Source organism: Cydia strobilella, chromosome 1 (assembly GCF_947568885.1).
Source record: "Cydia strobilella chromosome 1, ilCydStro3.1, whole genome shotgun sequence".
Lineage (NCBI taxonomy): Eukaryota > Metazoa > Arthropoda > Insecta > Lepidoptera > Tortricidae > Cydia > Cydia strobilella.
In genome coordinates this window covers 20,685,440-20,712,345 of record NC_086041.1, presented here as the reverse complement: position 1 = coordinate 20,712,345, position 26,906 = coordinate 20,685,440, and the positions used below count along the sequence as shown (strand labels likewise).

The following is a 26,906-nucleotide window of genomic DNA, read 5'->3' as shown; positions in this document are numbered from 1 at the left end:
TCTTATCTATTTTAATAAGAAATATCTACTTACAAATTGGATAAATCAGTGGTTGTGCATCCTGCCACAACGTAAGGCAGTGATTGTTGGTTATTCACAAAAAAGAAGATCACAACGGCCCAAAATAACAACCAGAGACATCGGTAAGAACTACAAAACAGCCGTTATACGCTGAACTATTTTCAAAACAGAGAAATATCATATTATACTCGTTAGTCTTCGGAAATAAATAACGGGACCGGCTACAGCTGATTGGACACCTGACTCTAACTGACAGTGACATCTGACGGATACGTTCCGTATCACGCAAACCTGTAATTTAATGTTGCTAGCATCGAGTGCGATAGGTTATTTTATCGATTGTTGTAATTATATCGATTATCGATATGCCACCGATAACTAGTGGTTGCGCAGGCTGCAAACTACCTTTTCCGAAGAGAAACGAGTACCTGGCATGTTCATTATGCAAGTTAAAGTACGACCTGACCTGTGCCAGCGTAGACTCCACCACCTTTTCATCAATGAACACCCAGCAAAAAAGCAAATGGATATGCCCAGAGTGCTGCTGCAAGCAGCCTAAAACAGGTAATACGAACACACCTGTACGCCAAGCAGCGGCGGGCTTAGCCGTGGTTCCCGCGGCTGGAAATCCTGACAGTTCAAATGTAGACGCAAACCCCAAACAGAAAAAGCAAACGATGGAACCAGCTTCTTCGCCTACACCTGCGAGTACCGTTGGAGATGCTTGCACCTCGGAGCAAAGGTTGCGCGACATTATAAAGGATGGGAAGGAAAGGAAGAAATGAGTTCTGCACTGAAGGCCACTATTCAGAGGCTCGTAGCAGATAAGTTGCAGAGTATAAATGAAGAGCTTGCAAGTTTTCGGAATTCCATGAACTTTTACGACGAGAAATATGAATCAATGAAAAAGACAGCTGAAGAACAACGTGTAACTATCGCAGAACTCACCAATGAAAACCAACAGCTGAGGACGTCAGTTTCGGACTTACAGGCAAGGGTAAATATAGTAGAAGTGCACATGCGAGAGTGTAACATTGAGATTAACGGTGTCCCAGAAAATAGGGCGGAAAATTTAATCAATACAGTGGTGGTACAACTATCAACAGTTATTAAGAGTCCTGTCACTACCGATGATATCCAAACTGTTACACGAGTTGCCAAGCTTTCTGAAGACAATGATAGGCCTAGAGCAATAATAGCTAAGTTTCGAACACCCCGTCTGCGTGATACGATATTAGCCGCAGTCTCTAAATTTAATAAAGATAATGTCAAAGACAGATTGTCCTCCCAGCATCTTGGAATTGGTGGTCATCGATTTCCGGTATTTGTGGCTGAGCACCTGACGCCGGCTGCCAAGAAACTTCACGCAGCAACCAGGATGAAAGCCAGGGAACTTAGCTACAAGTACGTCTGGGTCAGAAACGGACGCATCTATGCCCGGAAGGATGATTAAGACCAGGCCTTGCTTATTAGAAATACAGGTAGTCTAGGATTAATGCGTTAATTGAATGTTTCACAGTGATAGTTTCCTTACATTTTCCTAATTAAAGTGATAGATATTTACTATCAAAATGTGCAAGGTCTAAGGACAAAAACTAATGATGTGTTAAAAAATATCCTAGCTTCTAATTACAAGGTTATTACATTCACTGAGACTTGGTTAAACTCGAAAATTTCTAACAACGAGGTTATAGATGATAGATATGTTGTTTATAGAAGAGATCGTATATGCTCTGAAACCTCTAAAAAAGATGGCGGTGGAGTAATGATTGCGGTCTCACGTGATATTCCTTCAGTGAGATCAACTAATTTCGAGACTGATATCGAAAGTTTGTGGGTTACACTGTTCGTTAATCTTAATCATAGTGTCCGAAAGATCACAATTTGTGTAGTCTACCTACCTCCACCAGTCAAAGCGGAATCCCTGTCAAACTTTCTGTTGTGTGTAGATGCTGCCTTAGCCCAAACTGATGATATTGTACTTGTGGGTGACTTTAACCTCAGTTTCATTCAATGGAAACCTCAAGACACTTGAGTCATTTGGCTCCGTCAAATTATAATAACACCCTGGGTTATTCATTGATAGACTTTATGTCGGCAAATAAATTATATCAAGTAAATAACATTTGTAATAGTGACAATCGCCATCTAGACTTAATTATAACTAATCTCCAGTCCATTGAAGTCGCCAAACCTCTGGATGCACTTAGTAAATGTTACCAAAATCATCCCAGCTTGGTAGCGGTTGTGTCATACTGTAATATTAGCTATTTAAACCCCACGCATGTTAGCAACAATTATTATAGAGCGGACTATGATAACTTGGCAAAGAAACTAAAGGACATAGACTGGCAAGACAAGCTTTCGAACCTGGAAAATGTCGATGTAATAACCACTGAGTTTTACAAAATACTCAACGACTTGATTTGCAGATTTGTACCAAAGCGGAGTAGTAAAAGTTGCAAGTATCCATCGTGGTTTAGCCAAGCGCTAATAAAACTTCTTCATGAGAAAAATAAAATTAGCAGAAGGTACCGCAAATATCAAAACCCCCGGGATGAAATAGAGTTTAAGTTACTTCGTAGTCGGTGACACAAATTATATGATGAATGCTATAAACGTTATAAACTTACTATAGAATCAAATATCCAAAGTAATCCAAGGGCATTTTGGAGCTTCATTAAAAACAAGAGAGGAGGCCATTCAACTCTCCCTGCCAGAATGCACCTCAATGACGTTACGGCGGAGACAGGAACAGAGATTGCCAATCTATTTGCAAAGCACTTTTCGTCAGTGTACAACTCACCGAATACTAGAAACAACGCGCTTGATGACCCACCTCATAGATCTGATGCTTACATCAGTAAAATTCATCTATCTGAAACTGAGATATTGCGGGCAATCAAAATACTGGACGGTTCTAAGGGTGCTGGTCCGGATGGCAACCCCTCCGTATTTGTGAAACGTTGTGGTTCAGCACTGTCTATGCCTCTTTCTATAATATTTAATAGGTCACTTTCTGACGGATGTTTCCCTCTTGTATGGAAGGAGGCTCGATTCGTGCCAATTTTTAAGAAAGGAGATGAAAACGCGGTACAGAACTATCGCCCAATTTCAATTTTATCGTGCTTTTCTAAGCTATTTGAGTCTCTTATACAACCAATACTTTCGGGGCTAGTAGACAATTGTATTTCTGACCATCAACATGGCTTCAGACCTGGTCGCTCAGTAGTGTCGAATCTGATGCGATTTGTTTCTAACTTGTGCCAGCGGGTTGACAAAGGCCTGCAAGTTGATACTGTATACACTGACTTTAGCAGCGCCTATGATAAAGTCGATCATGCAATTCTCTTACAAAAGCTTAAAAATTTTGGGGTCGGTGGTAATTGGCTCGAATGGTTCAAGTCTTCTTATGAATAGGCCGCAAAATGTGGGTGTACACGGCTACAAATCGGTAACCTATCATGCTGGTTCGGGAGTACCACAGGGTTCTCACCTGGGCCCAGTGCTCTTTCTGATATTTATAAATGATATTACTGATCATATCAATCAATCCAACTATTCTTTATACGCAGATGATCTCAAGCTATACAGATCGGTGATATGTGAATCAGATGCAAAAATGCTACAGAGTGACCTAAACAATATAGTGTCTTGGTGCAATACAAATCGTATGACTCTCAACGCAAAAAAGTGTTTTTTTATTAAATATTGTAGGAAAAAGAAACCGCTTGAATATAGGTACGAGATCGGCGGTGTTACTTTATTGGGAGTCACTGAAGTTCGAGATCTTGGCGTAATAATTGATAGTGAACTTAAATTTAATGCTCATATCGACTCTGTAGTAAAAAAAGCTGCACAGATGCTTGGATTTATTAAAAGAAACTCCACTGGTTTTAAGGATCAGAAAACAAAAGTAATCCTTTACAACACGCTAGTACGCAGCCATCTCGAATCAGCCTCAATTGTCTGGAGTCCTTTCTATCACATACATTCGCAATGAGTTGAGAGCATACAGAGAGCCTTCACAAGATATCTTGTTTTTGGTACTCCAGGGTTTTCGCACAGAAACACCTACGACTGTCGCCTCGCCAAATATAATATGAACAGCCTGCGCCAAATATAATATGACCTTTGTTTTCTGCACAAGGTCGTAAATGGACAAATCAAATGCAACAACTTACTCGAGAGAATCTGTATTACCGCACCTCATAATTATCCTCGGCGTCTTATAACGAAAACATTCTCGGTGCCAGTAACTAGGACCAACCTCGGTCTGCAGTCTCCCATGGTACGAGTGCGCCGCTTACAATGCCTTTATAATGGAAAGGGATTACATCGACATTTTTCATGACCGCTTACCCGCATTCAAAAATAAAATAATAGGCATGAAATAATAATAATAAAATTAAATATAATTAAATTAAATATAATTAATTAGTATAATTTTAGATTTTAGATTTAATTGTATAGTTTTAGGTTAAGTGTGATCTCACTGCGATGCTTTTAGTCAATGTTATGTACTCCATAATTGTCATATATATCAGTATTTATTACCTTTTAAAATGTTGTTAGTGTAAGTTATAATATGTATGATGTGGATGTTCTTTAATAAATAAATAAATAAATAAACGCGAAGCGAAGCGGCGCGGCGGGCCCAAAGCGTTCGCGTTCGCAACGAGATCACCCACGTAGGACACTTCTATAGGTATCAGAGGATTGATTCACTCCGCGCTGGATCGCTTCGCTTCGTTTCGCGTTCACGTGTTGTTCGCCTACGTAGTACGCTGCGTAAGGGACGCACTTATGCGTTAGAGGGAGCAGGCGATATTGCTATCTTATTCCACCGCGTAGCTGCGTCCTTTAGTGGCCTACGTCGGCCCATCATGTAAACGTAGCCTAAGATACCTATGTTCATGTTGTATGGTTTTAATAGTAAAAATATAAGGCAAAGCTAGCGCTTAAAACTGTGTTCACACCTTAAACATCTGATTTTATTAAAAAAAATATTGACATTAACCGATGTTTATTATCAATATTAAATCAAGTTGAGTTTTGCGGGCTCAGAAGTTACTCGATATCCGAAACTATCTTCACCAATTTGATAAGAAATAACCATGAAATAAAATTTACAGTACCAATAATCTTCGGTGTCACGCCGCACCCGTTAGGTGAGCGTAGCCAGCATCTATTAGCTCCATGCATGAATTTATTTTAATTTTTGTAATCATAATTTATATCGCCTGAACACCGGAAAAAATTAAATTACTTTTGTAAACCTTCACATTATTTTATTAAAAAATATTTAAGATATTGAACAATTTTAAATGGTTGAAAAGCTCATAATTTTTGGCGCGAATTCAACAGAGCGTGATGACGTCAGACGTTGGACGGTCCAACTAATGTTTGCTGCTAATGACACTTATGTGAACTAATCTGTCGAACGCATGACGTTTCGCTCATTAGCTTTTTGCGGGCAAATTTTTGAACTTTTTATTTTTTATTTTAAGCAATTAAATGATAATTTAATAACGGAAATGCATTTGTAACATGATCTAACGGTATCAAACATCTGAATAAAAAATATTTCGTTCAAATATAAACTTCATGCATGAGGCTAATTGTCATATGGAAAAACTCGCTTACAGCATAAGTGCATATTTTTTTGCTAAAATATATTCTATATATTTGGTTAGGGAGTTATGTGTGCATAAGCTTGTGCAAAATATTTACGCAACTTTTGCATTGTAAGATAGTGATTATGAAATACTATTGTTACATAATATAAAGTAAATAAACAATACACTCTTTAACAGTAAATTTAGCTGACATTGTGATGTTTATTCGTATTTATGAATAAAAGATTTTTCACTAGATATTAAGCAATTAACATGTCACCTGAACAAAGCAAAAATTAAATAATATATCTCGAAAGAATAAAATAACATTGTTAATCCAATATCTAAATAGGTACCCGTATACGGTACGGAGGGTGACTTGGACATTTTTATTCGCCAATTGGACTCGTTACTTAGTTATTTAGCTAACGAAAATAGCAATATTTTGATAATGGGTGACATAAACGTAGATTTAATGAAATGGACAAAGCAAAGGCGTGACATCCAAGGTTTATTAACCCGATTTAACTTGACTTCCATGGTTAACTTTCCAACTAGAATCCAGGGTAGCTCGGCATCTTGCCTAGACCATGCTTATACTGATTTACCTCGAGAATCTGTATCAGCCAATCCACTAGACACATGTATAAGTGATCACTGTGCAATATTTTTTAAATACTCGCTTATAACAATAAGGAATCAGACGCGGTACATTACGAAAAGAGTCACGAACAAAACACAACTAACACAATTCCTTGATAAAGTGGCTAGTTTTGATTGGTCTAGTTTTTCACATCCAAGTACTGATAGCTTTGAGCAACTTTTTAGGCACTTTCATAGGACATTTGAAATTTTAAAAAAGTACCTATTAGGCCAAGAGACAAGATATGGTTAAATAAGGAAACTGCAGATAGCAAAGAGTTTCTTTTGTTTTTGGGGTTACTGGCGCGGTATCATCCAAATAATACTGACTTAATACAATTTGTTAATAGCTATAAATGTAAGCATAATAGTCTTCTCAGCAAAACTAGGAAGGCCTTTATGAATAATAAAATCGAGTCTAGCTCTAATAACATTGTTACTTTATGGGACATAATTAAGGATGAGACTAGCAGGAACCGAGTGGGTGGCAGGGATGAGTTCGGTGTGCTCCGTCGAGCGGTGTGCGGCGAGCGCGGCACCGGCCGGGAGCTGGCTGACGCGCTCAACCAGCACTGCTTGAGCGTGGTGCGCGACACCCAGGTGCGCCCACGCCTTTGTGATGCGATGCGGCTGCTGCGTGCCGCCTGCCCGTCCCAAGGGTCTTCTATGTTTATGGCACCGTTTACAAGTGATGAGGTATTAAGGATCTTTAAAAAACTTAAAGCTAAGGGTACTAAGGACGTCTACGGATTCCCAAACTCAATCCTTCACAAGCTGCCGCTAAATTTCGTTCACTATTTGTGCCAATATTTCAATTACTCAATCTTTAACGGTTGCTATCCGGACTCACTTTAGAGGATCAGGGTGACTCCGGTTTACAAAGGGAAGGGTGGAAAAGACGTCATGAAAAACTATCGGCCTATATCCCTTGTACCCGCAGTCTCCAAGATCTTCGAAACAGGTATGTGTGATAGGCTCATAGGGTTTCTTAACCGAAACGGGGCACTCAGCGATGATCAGTACGCCTATCGGGCGGGCCGATCCACGGTGAGCGCGGCCCGCAAACTGCTGCGAACTGTTCTTGACAACTTAGAGGCAAAGGAAAACGTGATAGCTATATTTTTTGACTTATCCCGCGCATTCGATCTGGTTGACCATGGACTGATAACATCTAAACTGGAGCACTACAGTGTACGTGGTACAACGTCAGATATAATTAAGTCTTTTTTAGCTGACCGTAGTCAAGTAACAGACGTAAATGGTGACCGCTCTGAGTTAGGATCTATCGGGGACAGATCCGTACCCCAGGGCTCGAACGTCGGGAACACAGTGTTTGCATTGCTCGTGAATGATCTGCCATTTCCGAGCACTATTGCTAAATTTGTGATGTACGTGGACGACATCTGTGCAATCGTTCACGGCTGCAACCATGAAGAACTGCAGACTAATGCTGAAAACGTCATTTTTAGATTGCTGCACTGGTTTGAGAGCAACGGGATGCAAGTGAATGTTGCCAAAACAAATCTCATTCATTTTTCACTCAGTGGAAAAGCGCTAATGAAAATTAATGTTGATGTAAATGGCAACCTGATTGAGCCTGTATGTCAAGCTCGCTATGTGGGCTTCACTTTTGATAGAGGTTTGCAGTGGGGTGAGCACATCGACGCGTTATGTGCTAAACTAAACTCTGCCTACTACGGTCTTTCTCGCTTAAAGCGTACTTTATCACAGAAGAACCTTATTACGGCATACTATGCTTACTTCCATACTCATCTAAGTATCGGAATAGACCTATGGGGCCTAGCAGCGGATAGAGACCGGCCATTCATTATACAAAAAAAAAAACTATTCGGCTAATATGCGGTGTTCCTCAGGACGAGCCGGCCAAACAACTTTTTATTGATCTAAGGATATTGACAGTGCCTTCTCTCTATGTTTTTGAGGTCGGTAGGTATGTAAGAAGAAACCTGCATGAGTTCCCAATGGCAAAGGCTCACTCCGCAAGGAGGAAACCAGGGCTGGCTGTCCCCGCGCATAGGCTTCAGAAAACCGGTAAGTCTCTTGGTGTAATGGGTGCTAAAATATATAATAAAATACCTGAGCCAGTCAAAACAGTTACGACAGATTGTGCCTTTGTTCGTAAGCTCAAAATGTATTGTACTAACATGGCCTACTACTCGGTAAATGAGTTCCTGGGGAATTCATGTGACATGTGACCAAGTACATAGATTAGAATAAATAAATTGTGTAATTTTATATTGTAATTTGAATTATATCTTATTGTTATTATTGTTATTTATAATCATCGAACTGTTGACATTATTAATTTATAGTTATGTGCATTATAAATATATTGACATGTGAATCTAAATTTATTATCATTTTGTAAGTAATTATTGTTATGTAACTGACAGTGTATGATTAATACCAATAAAATTATATTCTATTCTATTATATATTGCTTCTTCCTTTACTTGATCTATGTACGTTCTCCTTGGTATCCCCCTCAACTCTCCCTTCAATGATGTTTTTGATAAATTCGTCGTGTCGTATCAGGCTATCAAGGAGAAGGCACAGGACCGACATACATGGAAATCGCTCCACCGACAAGTCTAACTCATAAATATATGATGATGATGATATTGCTTCTTGTCCGTTCGCATTCAAAGCAAAGTTTTAAAAATATACAAGCAGCACGCTAGGCAATATGGACATTCCTAATTCTCAATCAAATAAAAAAAAATCGTAACGATTACGACTAAGCTTGTTGCCTTAAACTTTCCCAGCTTGCAAGCACGCAGCAAAAAATGGCGGATTAAGGTCAGACAAACAATAGAGCAAAGAAAAGTGTCGCGTAGCGCCTGTTTTGCTTGGCCTGGAGTCAAATGCTGCATTTACGAAATTAGACTCGCTTTCGTCCTCCAAAAATATTATTCTATGTCCACCCTTCGCCGCCCCTTTTATTGCAACCGAAATGATTATGGAATTTAAATCCTCCTAGACACGGGAATCCTAGGGATTTATAGCTTTTATTTCACAATACATAACTCCCGCGGGAACAATACCTGCCCGCCTTTGTCCTTCAGTACACCTGCTTGAAATAAGATCTTTTTCGAGCAAGTGTGATGAAAAATATGAGTCAAAATGCGCAATTTTATTTTAAATTGAACTCATTGATTACTTTTTAGGGTTTCGTAGTCACCTTATAGTTACGACATGTCTGTCTGTCTGAACGAGGCTTTGCTCCGTGATCGTTAGTGCTAGAAAGCTGTAATGTAGCATGGATACATGAATCATGCATTGCACAGAACGGTAAAATAAAAACTATTAAAAAAATTGTTTGTTTCCATAGAAAGTTTTTGTTTTGCTGTGTTCCAGTAGTGTGGGGTATCGTTGGATAGGTCTTTTTAAACGATAAAGGGTCTCCAAAACCATTTTTTTATATAGGTAATATTTTCGAAAGAAAGAAAAAAAAAATGTGCCCCCCCTCTAACTTTTGAACCATGAGTCCAAAAAAATATGAAAAAATCGTGAAATAAAAGCATAATAAATACTTTCAATGAAAACTATAGCGAATATATGTAGCCCAAGCAATAAGAAGGTTTAGAGGAAAATGCTAGGAACACAATTTTTAACTACGTAACTTTGTTTGGACTAGTTAGGAGGTGAACATATCAAAGTCCCCGGCCGGGGGAGAGGTGGGTTTGAAGGTTCCATTTTTCGGTTTTCCCTTATATCTTTGAAACTGCGTCTTAGCGACATGACTACTTAAACAAAACGAAAGCTGATTAAATTTGCTAAAAGTTTAATTTTGTCAATTTTTTCGATATCTTGTATAGCTTTTAAGATATTCGCTCTTGAAGGTTTATTTAAGGCTATCAGTTTTATCTTGATTATCTACATCTGTGAAGCTCTGAAGTCAAAAATTGTGTTCCAAGCATTTCCCTCTATAACTTTTTTAGCGCATTCAGTTCCTGGCCTAATGATCAATCCAGTCGTTTTTGGGTTATTGCGAAAAATCTTCTTTTCTTAGTAAACAGTAGTACAGCCTTAAAAAATGTAGCTGCAGATGCAGAAGTACTCCCTTGTGCTTGTAATGTACATAATACTTACTAATAGCCCCCGTTTGGCCTATTTTTACCTACTATTTTTACCATTCTAAAGGGGCCTACTGACTATCAGTCCGCCGGACGATATCGGCCTGTCAGTTAGAACAAAAATTTGACAGTTCCGAACAACCGACAGGCCGATATCGTCCGGCGGACTGATAATCAGTGGGCCCCTTAACTACGAAACCCTACACTGAGCATGGCCCGACATGCTCTTGGCCGATTATCTTTTTGTTAAAACTTACTAAAAATAACAATCCAAAAACATGATATCCGCGATCCCGGGCACGTACAGTCTCACGCTTACGATCAGTGAGAGTTAAAAGAAGAACCTGAGGGCCTACCGCGAACCACGTTTGACGTGTTGCCTCTCTGTCGCACTAGTAAATTCGTACGTAAGTGTGACAGGGAGACAACACGTAGAATTTGATACCCAATCTCGTAGTCAACCCTTCAAGCAAAAGATGCGACCGTTTACTTATGCTTGCATTTATACTCGCAAACATATTTAAAATAATATAATTTAATCGGCAAAGAGTTACAATAATAAAATACAGATATTTCATATGATGTATTTTTAGACAAAGAGGATAACGGTTCCCATTATTCTCTTTTTCTAAAAAAGGCATTAGGTCACGCAAGCGAGGGCTTGGCCGGCTTGTAATTATTAAATTAATACCAAAAATCGCAAAATATCATGTCTGAGTCTTTGATTCAATTTGCCTTTGATTAAGAAATAATTTCTAAATACCAGCCTTTACGTACCTATTCTTATAATAGCGATTTTGTTTTTAAAAATGTAAGCTTTAGATCCGTAAGAATGAGAAGTAAAATATTAATTTCGTTAAGTCTACAGTGGAAGCTAAATTTATTTTTGATGAATCTGGAGTTACTTATCTAACAAAATATTGTGTAAAAAAACCTGTACATTGAAATGTCTATGTATCAAAATTACTTCTGTTGCATTGTTGCACGTAATGTTAAAATCAATGTTAATACCTGCAATATTGACATTTCCTGCTGCAAAACAGTCGGCAGCAATGTTGCACAGCAACAGCGCGGAAGTCGCTGGTACAGTCTGAACCCGAGTGTAACTAGGTGGATGTGCTTGTGCGAATTTCTCACAACTTCCTTGACACATTTTCTCGTATCCTGATATATTTATATACTCGTAAGTATCATAATCATATCATTGCACGTGCAATGTAAGAAACATACGTATGTTTCTTATATTAATAATTACTAACTAGGTGGGAGTGGGACAGAAAGTAAATTTTTATCTTATACCGTTACCTATAAATCCTATAATATTTCGAACTAGTAACATTGCGCAATGGTTACAAGATTGCAGTTTGCTCCATAGAACATCTTTTGCGATAGGTTTCTTCCAGTTAGAAATGTATAATCTTGAGGGGCAGCATTTCATATCGGAGTGGAGCACGCCTTGGCATTTCCCGAACCTCCAGGGAGCCGGAGGTTACGTGACGAGCTTTCACTCCTGAAATATTTCTACTATTCGTCGTCGCGAGTATTAAAATTCGTGTTATGCGGCCGCTTTATTCTCACTTATTTTTTTTTTGTTAGTGATGTTTATAAACAGTTATGAAAGATTAATTCACTTGATAATGGTTTTATTTAAACTGTCATGTCGGACAGAGTTTAAGATAATAATTTTTTTGGAACAGTTACATCATCATCATCATATACTTAAGAGTAAGTCTCTTGTCGGTGGAGCAATTTCCATGTTTCGCGGTCCTCTGCCTTCTCTTTGACAGCCTGATACGACACGACGTTGAGTTTTTCCTTTATTTGATGCATGTACGCTCTCCTTGGTCTTCCCTCCTTCCTCTTTGCTTCAACTTTCCCTTCTATGATGTTTTTGATAAATTCGTCGTGTCGTATCAGGTGCCCAAGCATCTTTCCTCTTCTATTATCTATAGTTCTTAACAAAGTCCTCTTTTCTCCTACTATACGTAAAACCTCTTCGTTGGTTTTTTTTTCAGTCCAACTGATCTTAGCCATTCGACGCCAGCACCACATCTCAAAAGCCTCCAGCCTCTTCCTATCACGTTGCCTCATTGTCCACGTTTCGCTTCCGTACAGTGCAATGCTCCAGATGTACACTTTTATGAGCCTTTTGCGTATATTGTCTGATATCCGGGCTTTAAATAGGCACTTCTTTGCGTTAAAAGCTTTTTTAGCCATCGCTATTCTAGTAGTAATATCTTGTGTACATCTGGAATCACTAGTAATTATGCTGCCTAAATATTTAAACGATTTTACCTGTTCTATTGGACTATTATTTAAGTTGATTGGTTTTTGTCTTTGCAGGTTATTGGAGGTATGTTTTGAAGCTACAAGTATTTTAGTTTTCTTAATGTTGATTTTCAGTCCGAACTCGTCAAAAACTGTATTCATTTCAGATAGTAATTCTTCTAGCTGCCCAGGCGTATGTGCCAGTGCAGCGATGTCGTCAGCAAATCGGATAAACTGTATGTTCTTTCCATTAAATGTAACTCCTCCTTTTCCAGACTCTACAAGTTTCCTGATGGCACACTCTATAAAAATGTTGAAAATAAGTGGCGAAAGTGGACAGCCTTGCCTCACCCCTTGTTGGATTTTTGCTTTTCTTGTCTCTTCTCCTATTTCTATAGTAGCTTCTTGATTTTTATAAAGTTCAAAAATGACTCTACGGTCTTTATAATCTAGTCCAGCTTCTTTTAAAATTCTGAACATTATTTTCCAATTTACTTTATCAAACGCCTTTTCTAAATCTATAAATGCTATATATGTATTCTGACTCATGTCTATTCTTCTATCTATAACCATTCTCAACGCAAATATTGCCTCTCTTGTCCCTCTGTTTTGGCGAAATCCGTATTGATCGGCGCTTAAATATTCTTCTGTTCTTGATCTTATTCGGTTTTGTATAATTTTCAATAATATTTTACTGGCCTGTGATATTAGACTTAAGGTCCTATGTTCTTCGCATTTTTGAGTATTTGGTTTCTTTGGCAAAGTAACTATTTTAGCAGTAGCATAATCTGTAGGAATTGTTCCAATATCATACATTTGGGCAGTGATTTTATAAATTTCATCTTTAAGTGGTTCACAATTGGCGTATTTTATGAACTCTATATAAATCTTATCATTTCCAGCTGCTTTCCCGGTTTTTAAACTGTTCAGTGCGTTATCAAATTCTCTTCTAATTATACACGGGCCTAAATCATCTAAGTCTACTTCTTCTTCTCTTTCAATATTGTCGTCAGTTAACCCTTCCCCTTTGTATAATTCTTCTATATACCTTTTCCAACGTTCTGCAACCTCTTTGTTGTCTAATAATATATTGCCCGCTTCATCCAGTACAACAGTACTCTTTGTTTTGTAATTTCTTTCTAATTGTCGTATAATATTATAGGCTTGATTCATATTACCCCTTCTTATGAGATGTTCTATTTTGTCACAGTTCTTAACTATTTCTCCCTCTTTTGCTTCTCTGCACATCGTAGTGATTCTATTAGTAAGTTTCTTATATCTATTTAAACTTTCATTATCTGTCTTATTCCTATGCTTCCTCCTCTCTATCAGTTACAAAACAGAACAGTTACAAAAAGGCTGAATTGTCAAATTATGGCAAACATTTTATGCCGTCTTACAAAGCGTTAATCATAATATATGTATTGATATAAGTAGGGTTTGGATTCCTTATACTAACCCTGTTATGGTTTTAATGCTCACCAAGCCTAGGGTATATGTAGGGCCAGGATATACAGCCAAGCGGGATGACACTTGAAGTAGGTTTTGATGTGGGTACTAGGTATTATCATCACACGTTTTAAGCTCTAGGTATTACCTCTGTCTCTGCTGGGTAGGGGTAATATAAAACTCATACGTTGTCATTACTCTAAACTCTACTCACGCACTTGGTTCACGGCGGTATACATATTTGGTTTCTTTCAAATAATCTTTCTTCAAACGCAAAGTCGTAAGCTCGAACGTCAAGATTAATCATAATCATAATCATCTTTATTTATAAAACCAATTTATACGTCGTCAATTTATACGTAAGATCGCATATGTAGTAGTAGTAAAACTCTTTTTTGTACAAAAACAAAACATAAAACGAGAGAAAAATACATCATTTGTACAAAGGCGAACTTATCCCTTTCAGGGATCTTTTCCAGTTAACCTTTGAGCAATTGAGGGAGAATTGGAGAACGGTAGACATCAAAGCTGTTCTAAACGGCATAAAAGAAAATATTTAATTTCCTAAAAGATAGGTAAACCTATAACCTACAGTATATAGCATGAGCATGGGATTTATGCGAAATAAAACAAATATTAACAGTCATGTATAGTTATAATATATAATAGGTTCTATACGATATAATACATATGTGCAAACACTACCTAACCGCACACATCTTTTAGTTTAAGTTCCGTCCGAAAGCCATAACATTTTTAAGTTCGCCTTTAGCGATGCGACCGACTGACACTTTCGAAGAGAAGACGGCAAGGAATTCCATAATTTGACAGAGTACATGGTAAAAGACTTGTCATAGGACCGGTGCTTGTGCACACCGACCGTGCGGCGGAATAGACAGCGAGAGATCTGCATTGGAAAGGAGCCGATGTCCGCTGCCATCTGCTAAAAATTTAAATCTCTCCGAGAGATAAGGGGGAGTAGAAGGAGAGAATAGGACGTTAAAGAGAAGTGAAAGTACATGTAAGTCTCTACGGCTACTTGAGAGCGGAAAGATGAAATGTGGTCATTTTTTTTTATTAGCCTACTTTGGTCTCCCACTGCTGGGCAAAGGCCTCCCCTCGTTTTTCCACTTGACCCTGTCATCGGCATTTTCCCACCATTTGGAGTAGAATGCGTCCAAGTCGTCCCGCCATCTCCTTTTTGGTCTGCCTGAACCCCGGCCTGCACCGCCTATGGTGCTCCGTGGGTCCCACTCAGTAACCATTTTGGCCCACCTTTCCGGGTGCATGCGACAGACATGTCCCGCCCAGTCCCACTTAAGCTTAGCGGTTTTGACGCCTACATCTGCAACTTTAGTTCTGAAGCGTAGTTCTGTGTTTCTGATTCGATCAGTTCTACGAACACCTAATATACTACGCTCCATAGGTCGCTGGCAAACCTTGAGTTTCGATTTTAGGGCCTCAGGTTAATGACCAAGTTTGTGCTCCGTAGGTTAGGATGGGCAGGATGTACATGTGAAGGAGTTTGCGCTTAAGACACAAGGGAAGGTCACCCTTCATTAGCGCTTTCATGGACCAGAAGCTCTTCCAGGCGTTCTCGATACGTCTGTCGATTTCGATAGACCGCCTGTTCTCGAAGGATGCTATCTGGCCCAAGTAAACGTACTCGTCGACATATTGTATATCCTGCCCATCTACTACTATGCTATGTTTAGCTTGATTGGTCATCAACTGAGTTTTCGCTCTATTCATTGTAAGTCCAACCTCAAGGCTCGCCGTGCTGAGGTCTTGCAGCATTTGTTGCAGATGTGATGACGTGTGGGAGAAGAGGACTATGTCGTCAGCAAAGCGCAGGTTTGTTAACCTCTTGCCGCCAACTTCAATACCCATCGTCTCCCATGAAACCGCCAGCTTTTGAAATATCTCTTGGAGACAACTGGTGAATAATTTTGAAGATAGCGGGTCGCCTTGTTTGACGCCTTTCGCTATGTTGAATACGGGACCGGGTGCGTGCAATTTAATGCTAGCTGTGCTATTATTGTAAATAGTTCCAACGAGTTCAACATATGCCGGGTCTATACCCTGATTCTGCATGGGGGAAAATATAGCGGAATGTTTGACGCTGTCCAATGCTTTGCTATTATCAACAAAAGCAAGGTATAGAGGGACATTGAACTCGCTGGACTTTTCTATTATTTGATTAAGAGGCCGGTGTCGATTTTAGTCGCAAAAATGTAAAATTGATAGATTTAGTCGGTGAAATTGTACACCTTTTGTTACCTAATTGAAATAACAAGTACTGGTTTCTATTAGCACGTCTTGTTATCATCTTGCCTTTTATCAGATCAATTTTTTGAAAACAGACTCACTAAATTAGTAATGATTTTTTTTCTGATGGACGTTTAGGTAAACGCGCGTAAAGCACTGATTTTGTCGCTCTTATTTGTAAATTTCGTAAAGTTTGGACTGCTAAAAATGGTAAATTTGTATTACACATATTCTGTACTTGACCTTTATCAAATTATATTTTTGTTATATGACAGAGTTCGAGGAAATGAAAGTTAAACGAATTCAATTTTCTCCAGAAATTACTTTAAAACAAGTGACAATTTCCCTAAAAATCGACTTAATTTCAACGTAATTTTGATACTTAAACAGTCTACAACATTTGCTGAAACCATTCTTATACATCAACTTGTATAATTTACCACCATAATTTTTTGATGATTTTTTATAAACTGCCCCTTCTCTTCATATATTACCGGTGACGCACGCTCGCGACCTCATTAGTAAAAGGCAAGATGAGAAGACGTGCTAATAGAAACCAATACTTGTTATTTAGAGATTACGTAACAAAATGTGTATAATTTCAACGACTAAATCTATTAATTTTACATTTTTGTTCCAAAGTCGACTACGGCCTCTTAAGAGTGTGGAGATGGTCAGTGGTGGAAAAGCTAGGTCGAAATCCGGCTTGTTCGGGTCTAATTAGGTAATACTATTTTCTATTATTTAAATAAATAATTTATATAAATGGAATATCAGACTAATGGGACGATAGTTATTTATGTCTGATTTATCTCCTTTTTTATGAAGTACGATATCGGAATGGCAAAATGGTCAAATTTACGTAGTCAAAAAATGTATCTGATGCACACATTTTGCAAACGTTCAAGCTTGTCAAGTAGTTCCTCAGTGAGATCCAGAAAAGCGATGTCCGCATAATCAAGAAGGGGAATTAGCAGAGAACGTGCTAACATGACTTTCGTGTGGACAGGGAGGAAACTGGAGACGTCGAAGCGAGTGCAAGGAAGCAAAAAGTCTCCTACTGGTTTCAGTCACATTTGCCTGCTATGTATTTTCTTCCGAACGCGCCCTATTATTCTAGAACCCGCATTCAAATTACTTAAGAGAAATACCGTATTTTCTTAACCAGCCCAATTTAAAAATTAAATTACACGGCTGGTGGTTGGATTATAAACAACAAATTGCGCTAATTGGTTGACGATAACAACAGACCCTGTTGGAAAGAAATAAACTCAGAATTATTATTAAATCCTCGGCTCTGCTAAATTTTATTCCGCTGTTCAGACTATGCTAATTTTTCGGTCAATTATGAGATTAAGTCGGGTGTGAATTACTGAAAAAAAAAGGTAGTTCCGGCTTGTTGTTCCGGTGATTACATTCTGTGGGAACATCCCCTGACGACGGGCTCTTTATCGTACCTTCAACGGCCGGCGGTTTCGCAATTTAGATGGTACGGGTAATGAGAAAAGTGTACCGAGAAGCGTGTTTGTGGTATGTACTAGGACGCATGCGCGCTACGCTTACCGCGACAAGCCCCGCAGTCCGCCGGTAACGCCACGGGACCCGCCCGCGCCGATTGCTTCCCCCGCGACCCCGCCACTTGTCAAAATAACTAATTGATTTATACCCCCAAACATTAGCCAAGTAGAAAGCGAACTTCACACTTTGAACCCGAGTCCGCAGCAATTTATACCGGAAAGTTTTGACGGAGCACAATAATATGTTGAGAATTAGTCAACGCGGTGAACTCTCGATTAAGTTGGTGATAAGTTTCGAACGTATGTCATAGGCGGGAACGGTTGCTCATGTGCGATTAGCTTTAAGTCGCCGCCGAGCGGCAATCTGTCACGGTAAAGTGACAGACGAATGAGTGATCGTAAATATTAGGAGGTTCTTTGTAGTATTTCGCTGCCGAGTCACGATGACATACCGGGCCTAATGGATTCGCCTGGTATAAATAAAATGGTCCTAATCTGAAGAATTGCGGTTCTGTTGCGACATCTTAATTAATTTTGTCTGTGACGTGTCATTGTTTCTTTCCATTATCTAAATTAGATAAACATTGCCAAACATTTTGCTTCGAGTACTTACACGACATTCGTCTGAATGTATGTAATAGCCGTCGTTAAACGCAGCTAAATACTACGTTTTTAATCAAGTAAGTACGAATCTTTCATTACTACAGATCTGGCTACGCTGTACGCTTAGCAACCGTTCACCATTAACGATGTTTATGCAAACTAGATCCAGTTGTAAACTTTAATAATAACTTTTGTCTTTATGTAGGTACCTACTGCTATTTTAATGTTTTAATATATATTTTTTTGAGCATTGGGTCTATATCAAATGAGCACTTTATTCGAATATAAATATTGTTTTTTTTTAATAATGGTACCTAATACGTAACTCAAAATTAATAAAAATGTGAAATTGCTTATAATGCTATATATGAATGGAATAGTTAAATTGTAACAAGGTTCGAAAACCTCTATTTAAGTATTTAAAAGTTATATATACCTTTGACAAAGTATTTGGGATTTTGTGGGGGAATTTTACGGTACGCTGCGTTTACAGGTAGTAATATGATTCTATCTATTTTTTCTCAAACTTGCAATGAAATGTTGACATGACTTACTTCAAATAAGGTCCGGAATTACACGAATCTGGTGCGATGAGTGAAGATGATATGTAAAGGAATTTCATACGGCCTTACACACCTAGGCCTGTACTTAAAGCAACCTTCTTTTGTTTTTAAACGTCAAATTGTGACACAACGTCTTGACATTTAACCATAAAAAACATATAAGCAATATTTTTCTTTCGTTATGACATTCTGCCATTGCGCTTTTTCTTTTTTGTGTTTTTTTGTTATTACTTAGGGGGTATTAAAGGCCTTATAAATATTTCTGTATGACTAAATAACTTTTCTTGGTGAAAAAAAAGTAAAAAAAGATCTATAGGGCTGTATCTCCTAAACCGTGCGTCGTAGCGCAAAAATAAATATTTTTTTGTTCCCCTTTTACACCCCAAGCGCTGAATAACCTATCACATTAGGACGGTAAACAATCATTATCATGATCATATTTTTATTTTTATTTCATTGCGAGTTTGTGAAAAGCACTATACAAATCTCGGCGAAAAACGGGGTTGCCGGCCGCGTATCCCTATCTGGCCTTACTACGCTCAGCCGTCTATATAAATATACCTGCCTGCAATGCAACACTTCGTTTCCCGACCTCTATAGTAATGTCTATTAATTTACTAATAGTAGTTGAACCGAGCTCCACATGCATGACTAAGTAATTGAAACTTTTGGAATAGTTTAGACATTCGGACACGTTTGAGTGAAACACATTCGGCTTTCAACGAAGGCCACCAGAAACGATCGATATACCACCCTACCAATCACGTTTTAGTAATCAGTAGTCAATTAGGAAGTCTATTAGTTTCGCTATTATGTCTATCTGTCCATCTATCCATCACATCGGTAGCTACTTATAAAACTTATCATATAAGTATACAATTACATATACATGAATTAAATTAATTAATCTCATACATCTAATAAGCCTTGATTTATCACGCCGATAAAATGGCAAAATAAAACCTGTAAAAAATTGAGTACCTCCCCTCCACGTAAAGTAATGATGATTTTTTATGCTTCATCTATAGAGTGTGGGATGTCCGTGGGTAGGTCAATAAATAATTCTTTCGACGTAATTATTTTCCGGAGCAATCTCTCCAAAAGTGCAAAAACTGTCCCCACCCCTCCATAACAATAAGATGACATATTTAATATTATCCTGGAAATTTGTTTTAAACATTATCGGTGGAGATATTTCTAATAAAATAAAATTTAATGTATCATTTACGTGTCGTACGTACGTTTAGTTACGTTCAAGTACAGAAATGAGCTTAGACCTAGACCTACTAAGAATTTCTTCCAGTTATCTCGGGGCTACGATAACAATAAATCAATACTCCTGTCAGATTATGAGACGATTCGGAAGATTGAATACGATCAGCACATCGAAGTTTCAAGCAGTTCTGATGGGACATAACTCAGAAAAAGTTTCCAAACATGAAGATAATAAAATTTTGTTCCGTCGGTCGACCTACATACTTCAATGCTCAATAAGACGCTCCCTCTCTTCTATATGGCGAACTAAAAAGATTAATCATAGAATCTAAATACCTACATCCCTTAAATATGACGCATCAATGAAACACACTTGTAATATTTATGGAAGTTTTTTTATGACTGATCTCATAAGAAAGTAACTTCGCGTTGCCTGCGGGGACCGAGTCAATCTTAAACGATACGAACCGGAAAAAACTCACGAGATTCTACGTTGTTTATCCCTTAGAAAATATGTGTTTGTCTGCTTTTCAATCTGAAAGCAGGCAAGTTACGAGTCTAGTACCTCTATGTATGAGGTTTAACGTTCTTAATAATTACCACTATCATGTTTGTAGTTATAAGTATGTGATTGACACCTATGATTACCTATACGCAAAACACCACGGCTGCCTAAAACCTAGGGCACCGATACATTGCCGGCTTTTATTATTACATATAATTTTAAAGCGGATATAATTACTTATAGGTTAGGTATACGCAAAGAGGATATAATAAGATAGCGCGGTACTGTCATAGTAAATTTTGTAACCACAGTAAATTCACTGCCATCTATCGACACAGTTTAAAACTAAAAATAAAGATTTATAAAAATACGATAAAATGTATTCAAATATGGATAATTTTTTTTTATTTGCATTAATTAATTTTATTATTTTGACCCATGTTCCTTTACTGATATGCGTTAAAATTGTTAAATAACAAACGAAACCGTCAACGCCCTCTATACGAGAGTAAACCAAAGGTAGTAACGACATCTAATCGAGAATCAAAGTTTCGTGATTTTCGAGGCACGTTTTTTACTTAGACTACGTTACGTTACGTGGGGTTAATTTTATTATCTATTACGGAGTTATATCTATCTTTGGTATACGTAATAAGTATGTAGAGCTTAACTTCCAATTACAATTACATTGCCTGGATGTTACTTAGCTGACAAATTTTCTCCAAGAAGGCCATAACATATTTATAACAAAAATTTTTTCAAAATTTAGGGTAGCATTTTTGATCCGCTTGAAAACCAGAACTCTCTATGATGTAAGTACTGGGTTGACATCAAGTGACATATATTTCTCGACATTTAAATAATTAATGCGAGTTACGCGAGACAGGTTTTGACCATGATTCTGAAGTGCCATCTCTTTAACCAGAAATGTCACTATTGACCGCTGACAGATTATATCCATAAGAAATCCAGATCAAATTCATAACCAGTTATTAAGTAAAATTAGAATAAACCTCCTAGCGCTGGTGGTATAGCGGTAAGAGCGTGCGACTTTCAATTCGGAGGTCGCAGGTTCGAACCCCGGCTCGTACCAATGAGTTTTTCGGAACTTATGTACGAAATATCATTTGATATTTACAAGCTGCTTTTTGGTGAAGGGAAACATCGTGAGGAAACCGGACTAATCCCAATAAGGTCTAGTTTACCCTCTGGGTTGTTAGGTCAGATGGCAGTCGCTTTCGTAAAAACTAGTGCCTACCACAATTCTCGGGATTAGTTGCCAAGCGGATCTCAGGAGGCTCCCTATGAGCCGTGGCAACTGGCAAAAGCCGGAACATCGCGAGGAAGATGATGATGATGAGAATAAACCTCCTGTACTAATTTTTTGCCTGGTGCAACGTTACCCCCTTATTCATAAAACTTAACGAGCCTGAATTAGTAAAAATATGTTTTATCCCTTTCTTACAAATACACAAGTCAAAATGACAGATAAAGGCAAATTACTAATTCAGAGCCATAATAATATACCTAGTAACTGCACGCTTGTGCGGGATTGGTTGATAATATTGATAAGTCTAGGATAATACATGTATGTTTGTCATTTACAGTGTGTACCTGGGTGAAACAATTTTTTTTGTCACCCATTGCTATGGTTACGGTCTATCAACCCTTTAAACCCTGATTTTATGGCATTTAAATTAACCAAACATTCATTTTTGTGGTAGTTGAGTATAAGCTGTTTGTTTCCAGAATGGGCCATCTACCAAGCACGATAATATAACCTAACCAAACCTACCATTTCAACTCAATAATAAAATTCTTGTAGTTTTGGAGAAAATAGTGGTTGTGACTGACGGAGTTCCATTTTTATAAAACTAAATAATCACAAACTTTTTTCTTAACTTAATGCTTATCCATAATCATTATAAAAATGTCTGCTTAACTTCACACAATAAATAATAAATAAATAATAGTACTACCGTACAGAAAGGAAACTTTCTAAGAAAGCCGAAGTTTGACAGCCGGTTCAGGGTCGAATAATGCTGTCCCTTTCACACTATCCCTTTCGGCTATTTAGGGTTGTCAAAATTCAAGTCATTCTCATCTGGAACAATAGAACCTCACCCGAAAGAAATACCTATCATCGAATTACTCCCAAAGGAGGTGCATTGACCAGACAGCTGAATTCGTAAGGAGTTATGTGGATCGTATGACGTTTTTTTTGCGTCTGAATTAAATACAATCGAACGAATAGCTTATTATTCTCATCATTAATTTTGTGATATGTCGCTATATATGTTATGAATTACCTAGACTGTGACAGACATTTAGAACGCGAACTGTAGAGATATAATATATATATGTATTTGGAATATATATATATATATCTGTTCCAGGGTGGCAGATACTTTTGGCGCGTTGTTTCATCCGCTTCTGTTGATGCTGACTCTATCTACCTACTTAAAATGAAACCAAAAGCACTGCTGCTAAAACATTCTTTTCCGTACCAAGTTTTCTTGACTACAAAACACATGCTTAGTAACAGAGGCTTTAAGCAAAAAGTAAATTTATTTTTTGTTTGTACCCAAGCACTTACAACTTGTGCTTATGGCTTTGGTCCAAATTGAGCAAACAACGGAGCTGTGTTCGTTCTCACACAATTGGGAAAGTAAAACGAAGCTAAAATTGGAGCGCAGTATTCCTGAAGAAAAGTACTTTATGAAGTTAACTGGAAACAAAATCTTTCAAAGATATTTAATTAAACTTATGAAATATTGTAAAGCTTTTTTATGCCAGACGTACTAAAGTTGTTAATTGTCACTTGGTACAAAGGATGACTCACGCTAGAACGGCCCGGGTCCGGGCCGAAGCAACCGACACTTCATTTTCTATAACAGATGACCGGTGATCACGTGATGGTTTCTATAGAAAACGAAGTGTCGGATGCCTCGGCCTCGGCCATCGTCATGCCAGTCATTCTTAATTCTTTTTGGATATAAATATCATGTATAATTAAACTAGCAATAATAAATTAATTATTCGATAAAAAATCAATCTAGGTTTCATAACTTTATTTTAGGAGGAGGTTAATTGGTTTTGCAATAAGTACTATATTGCAGGAACACAAACGCTTTTTATGTTTATCATCACTGAGAGCAATCAGTAATCGTGATATTAATGAATCAAAACCCAAATAAATTAGATCCACCTCATTTCATCCATAAATATAATAACGTGAATAATTTTTCAAACAGCGTGGGTTTGAAATATATGTACTATATAGATACAAGTACCTATTTGAGTTTAAGCGCTTAACACTCTCGTACAGTAGTAAATGTACTTATTTCATTTTAGTAGGATTAGCTTGAACTCCACAGAAATAAAAAATTAGGTACTTTTTGAAGTAATTATTGGGTAAGAATTTTACTATTTTCTTAGAGTTCTTTCTAATGATAAAAGCCGAAACGAACTACATGTATACATGGTGGCTAAAAAATAAGTGCATTCCCGTTGCCAGGGAGGTTTTGGGATTATACTGAGCAACTTTTACTATGGGATCAACCACGAAATCGTGAAAAAATGGACGAGCCAAAATGTATGACAGCCAATTTTTTTTTCGCGATTTCGGGGTCGGTCCCATAGTAAAAGTTGCTCAGTATAATTCCAAAGCCTCCCTGGCAACGGGAATGCACTTATTTTTTAGCCACCGTGTATACAGTTTCACTGTTATCCAGTGTAGGTACCTTTTGAGTGTTTATCTATCTATACATATAATAATCTATACATATAATAAAGCGGAAGAGGGTCGAAAGTCTGTACATGGAAGATATTCGAAAAAAAAATTGGCTGGGGATACTTAGAATCGATAACAGAACACGTTCCAACAGTTTTTATAATTTTTGTCTGTTTGTCTGTTTGTCTGTTTATCTGTTTATCTGTTTATCTGTTTATCTGTTTATATGTTTATCTGTTTATCTGTTTATCTGTTTATCTGTTTATCTGTTTATCTGTTTATCTGTTTATCTGTTTATCTGTTTATCTGTTTATATGTTTATCTGTTTATCTGTTTATCTGTTTATCTGTTTATCTGTTTATCTGTTTATCTGTTTATCTGTTTATCTGTTTATCTGTTTATCTGTTTATCTGTTTATCTGTTTATCTGTTTATCTGTTTATCTGTTTATCTGTTTATCTGTTTATCTGTTTATCTGTTTATCTGTTTATCTGTTTATCTGTTTATCTGTTTATCTGTTTATCTGTTTATCTGTTTATCTGTTTATCTGTTTATCTGTTTATCTGTTTATCTGTTTATCTGTTTATCTGTTTATCTGTTTATCTGTTTATCTGTTTATCTGTTTATCTGTTTTTCTGTTTATCTGTTTGTCTGTTTATCTGTTTGTCTGTTTATTAGACCGCGCATCAAATGAAAACGGCTAAACGGATTTTAATGAAAACTTTATTAATCTGTCGAAAAAAACCACGGCCAGATTATAGGCTATAAAAATTTGAGAAATTTTACCCCTCAGGGGGTTAAAGAAGGGATGAAAGTTTGTATGGGGTTAAAGATTTATTTTAAGCTAGCAATTTGAAACTTCGTAAAAGGATATTTTATTGAAACACAAGAAAACTAATTTCAGCGTTTTTGAAAATTCATCCCCTAAGGAGGTGAAAAAGAGGTTGAAAGTTTGTATGGAGATCAAATTTTTTTTTCGAGTGCGTTACTTGAAACTTTGTATATGGGCATATTATTATAATGCAGGAAAAGTGATTTCAGCGTTATCAAGAATTCGTCCCCTAACGGGGTTAAAAGGGGGTTGAAAGTTTGAATCCATTACAAATGCTTTGAAACTTCTTAGAAAGGTATAATAGACGATTACAAAAAAAAGTAATTTCGACGTTTTTGGAAATATAACGCCTCAGGGGGTTGAAAAGGGGATGAAAGTTTGTCTTGGGGTGCAAATTTTATTTTAAGCTTGAAACTTGAAACGTTGCAAAAAGGTATTATATTAAAAAGCAAGAAAATTACTTTCAACGTTTTTAAAAATTCATCCCCCAAGGTGGTGAAAAAGGGGTTAAAAACTTCATCTTGATAACTATATCATTTAAGCTACTAGGCCAAGTTAGGTATCGTTTTTGTATAAATCGGGTATGCCGAATTCATTTATGATATTAAAATGACACCATTCCGGAGTGAAAACACAAAAAATATGAAAAAATAATACTTTTTTTAATTCCTCTTCACGCTTTAACCGCTGAACCAATTTAGTTTAAATTTGGTATAGAGATAGTTTGTCCTAGGAAAGAGCAGGAAAGTTTTAATCTCAAACATCATCCCTTAAGGGTATGAAAAGGGAGGTGGAAATTCGTATGAGATTCAATAACCGCTGAATCGATTTAGATAAAATTTGGTATAGAGTCCCATAGAAGAACATAGGGTAGTTTTTATAAAAAAAAATACCTTAAAACTGAAAAGGAAGGTGTAATATTGTAGTTGATTTAGTTGGAAATGATACTTAACGATAACTTAGAACCTAATCTTAAACATCCCCACCCCCCTACATCATTCAAAATATTTTGACACAAAATAGTTGTGTATCTACCACAGCTATGTCCTGTGTACGTTTGTGTTTTTGGAATTTTTAATTATTATAAAAGTTAGTTAGAAGCATTAAAAAATTTGCCTGAAATCAGTTTTTTAACCGACTTCAAGATTTCAAAGGAGGAGGTTCTCAATTCGGTTGTATTTTTTTTGTTTTTTTTTTTTTATGTTTGTTACTCCATAACTCCGTCATTTCTGGACCGATTTTGAAAATTCTTTTTTGATTGTAAGTATATACATACAGATTGGTCCCGTTTTTATCAAAAAGCAGTTCTGATGATGGGATCCATGAGGAATCGAGGGAACTCCTCAAATGTTAAATGCATACATATAGTGATTTTAGTATTGTCATCAACAAATCAAGCACTTACATTTAAAAAAGTGACATTTGATGAAGTGGAACTACTCATGATGATCAGAATGGAACTTTTCAATGACGCATATTTCACGTTTGGCGATTTGTCCTCTTCGTTATGTTTGTTAAGCAAGTTAAGTTTTTAAGACATATTTTTGTCAAGCTCGAGTTCTGATGATGAGACCCA

The 26,906-nt window shown here is 37.2% G+C and overlaps 2 protein-coding genes across 3 annotated transcripts in view; both read left to right on the top strand.

The window, feature by feature from the left end:
• Positions 1-224: 224 nt before the first annotated feature.
• Positions 225-1,474, top strand: LOC134744578 (uncharacterized). Its single transcript, XM_063678810.1, has 2 exons — positions 225-729; positions 783-1,474. The coding sequence occupies exons 1-2, from the start codon at positions 387-389 to the stop codon at positions 1,472-1,474; spliced, it is 1,035 nt and encodes a 344-aa protein (XP_063534880.1). The 5' UTR covers positions 225-386.
• Positions 1,475-17,733: 16,259 nt separating this feature from the next.
• The window catches only part of LOC134746388 (uncharacterized), a 37,756-nt gene continuing 28,583 nt past the window's right edge, over positions 17,734-26,906 (top strand). The window contains exons 1-2 of one of the 2 annotated variants that reach the window (XM_063680767.1): positions 17,734-18,388; positions 18,487-18,560. The gene's annotated coding sequence lies outside the window, so the exon portion shown is untranslated. Of the gene's footprint in view, positions 18,561-26,906 lie in introns of both variants that reach the window. The other variant, XM_063680759.1, reaches the window with a different exon arrangement.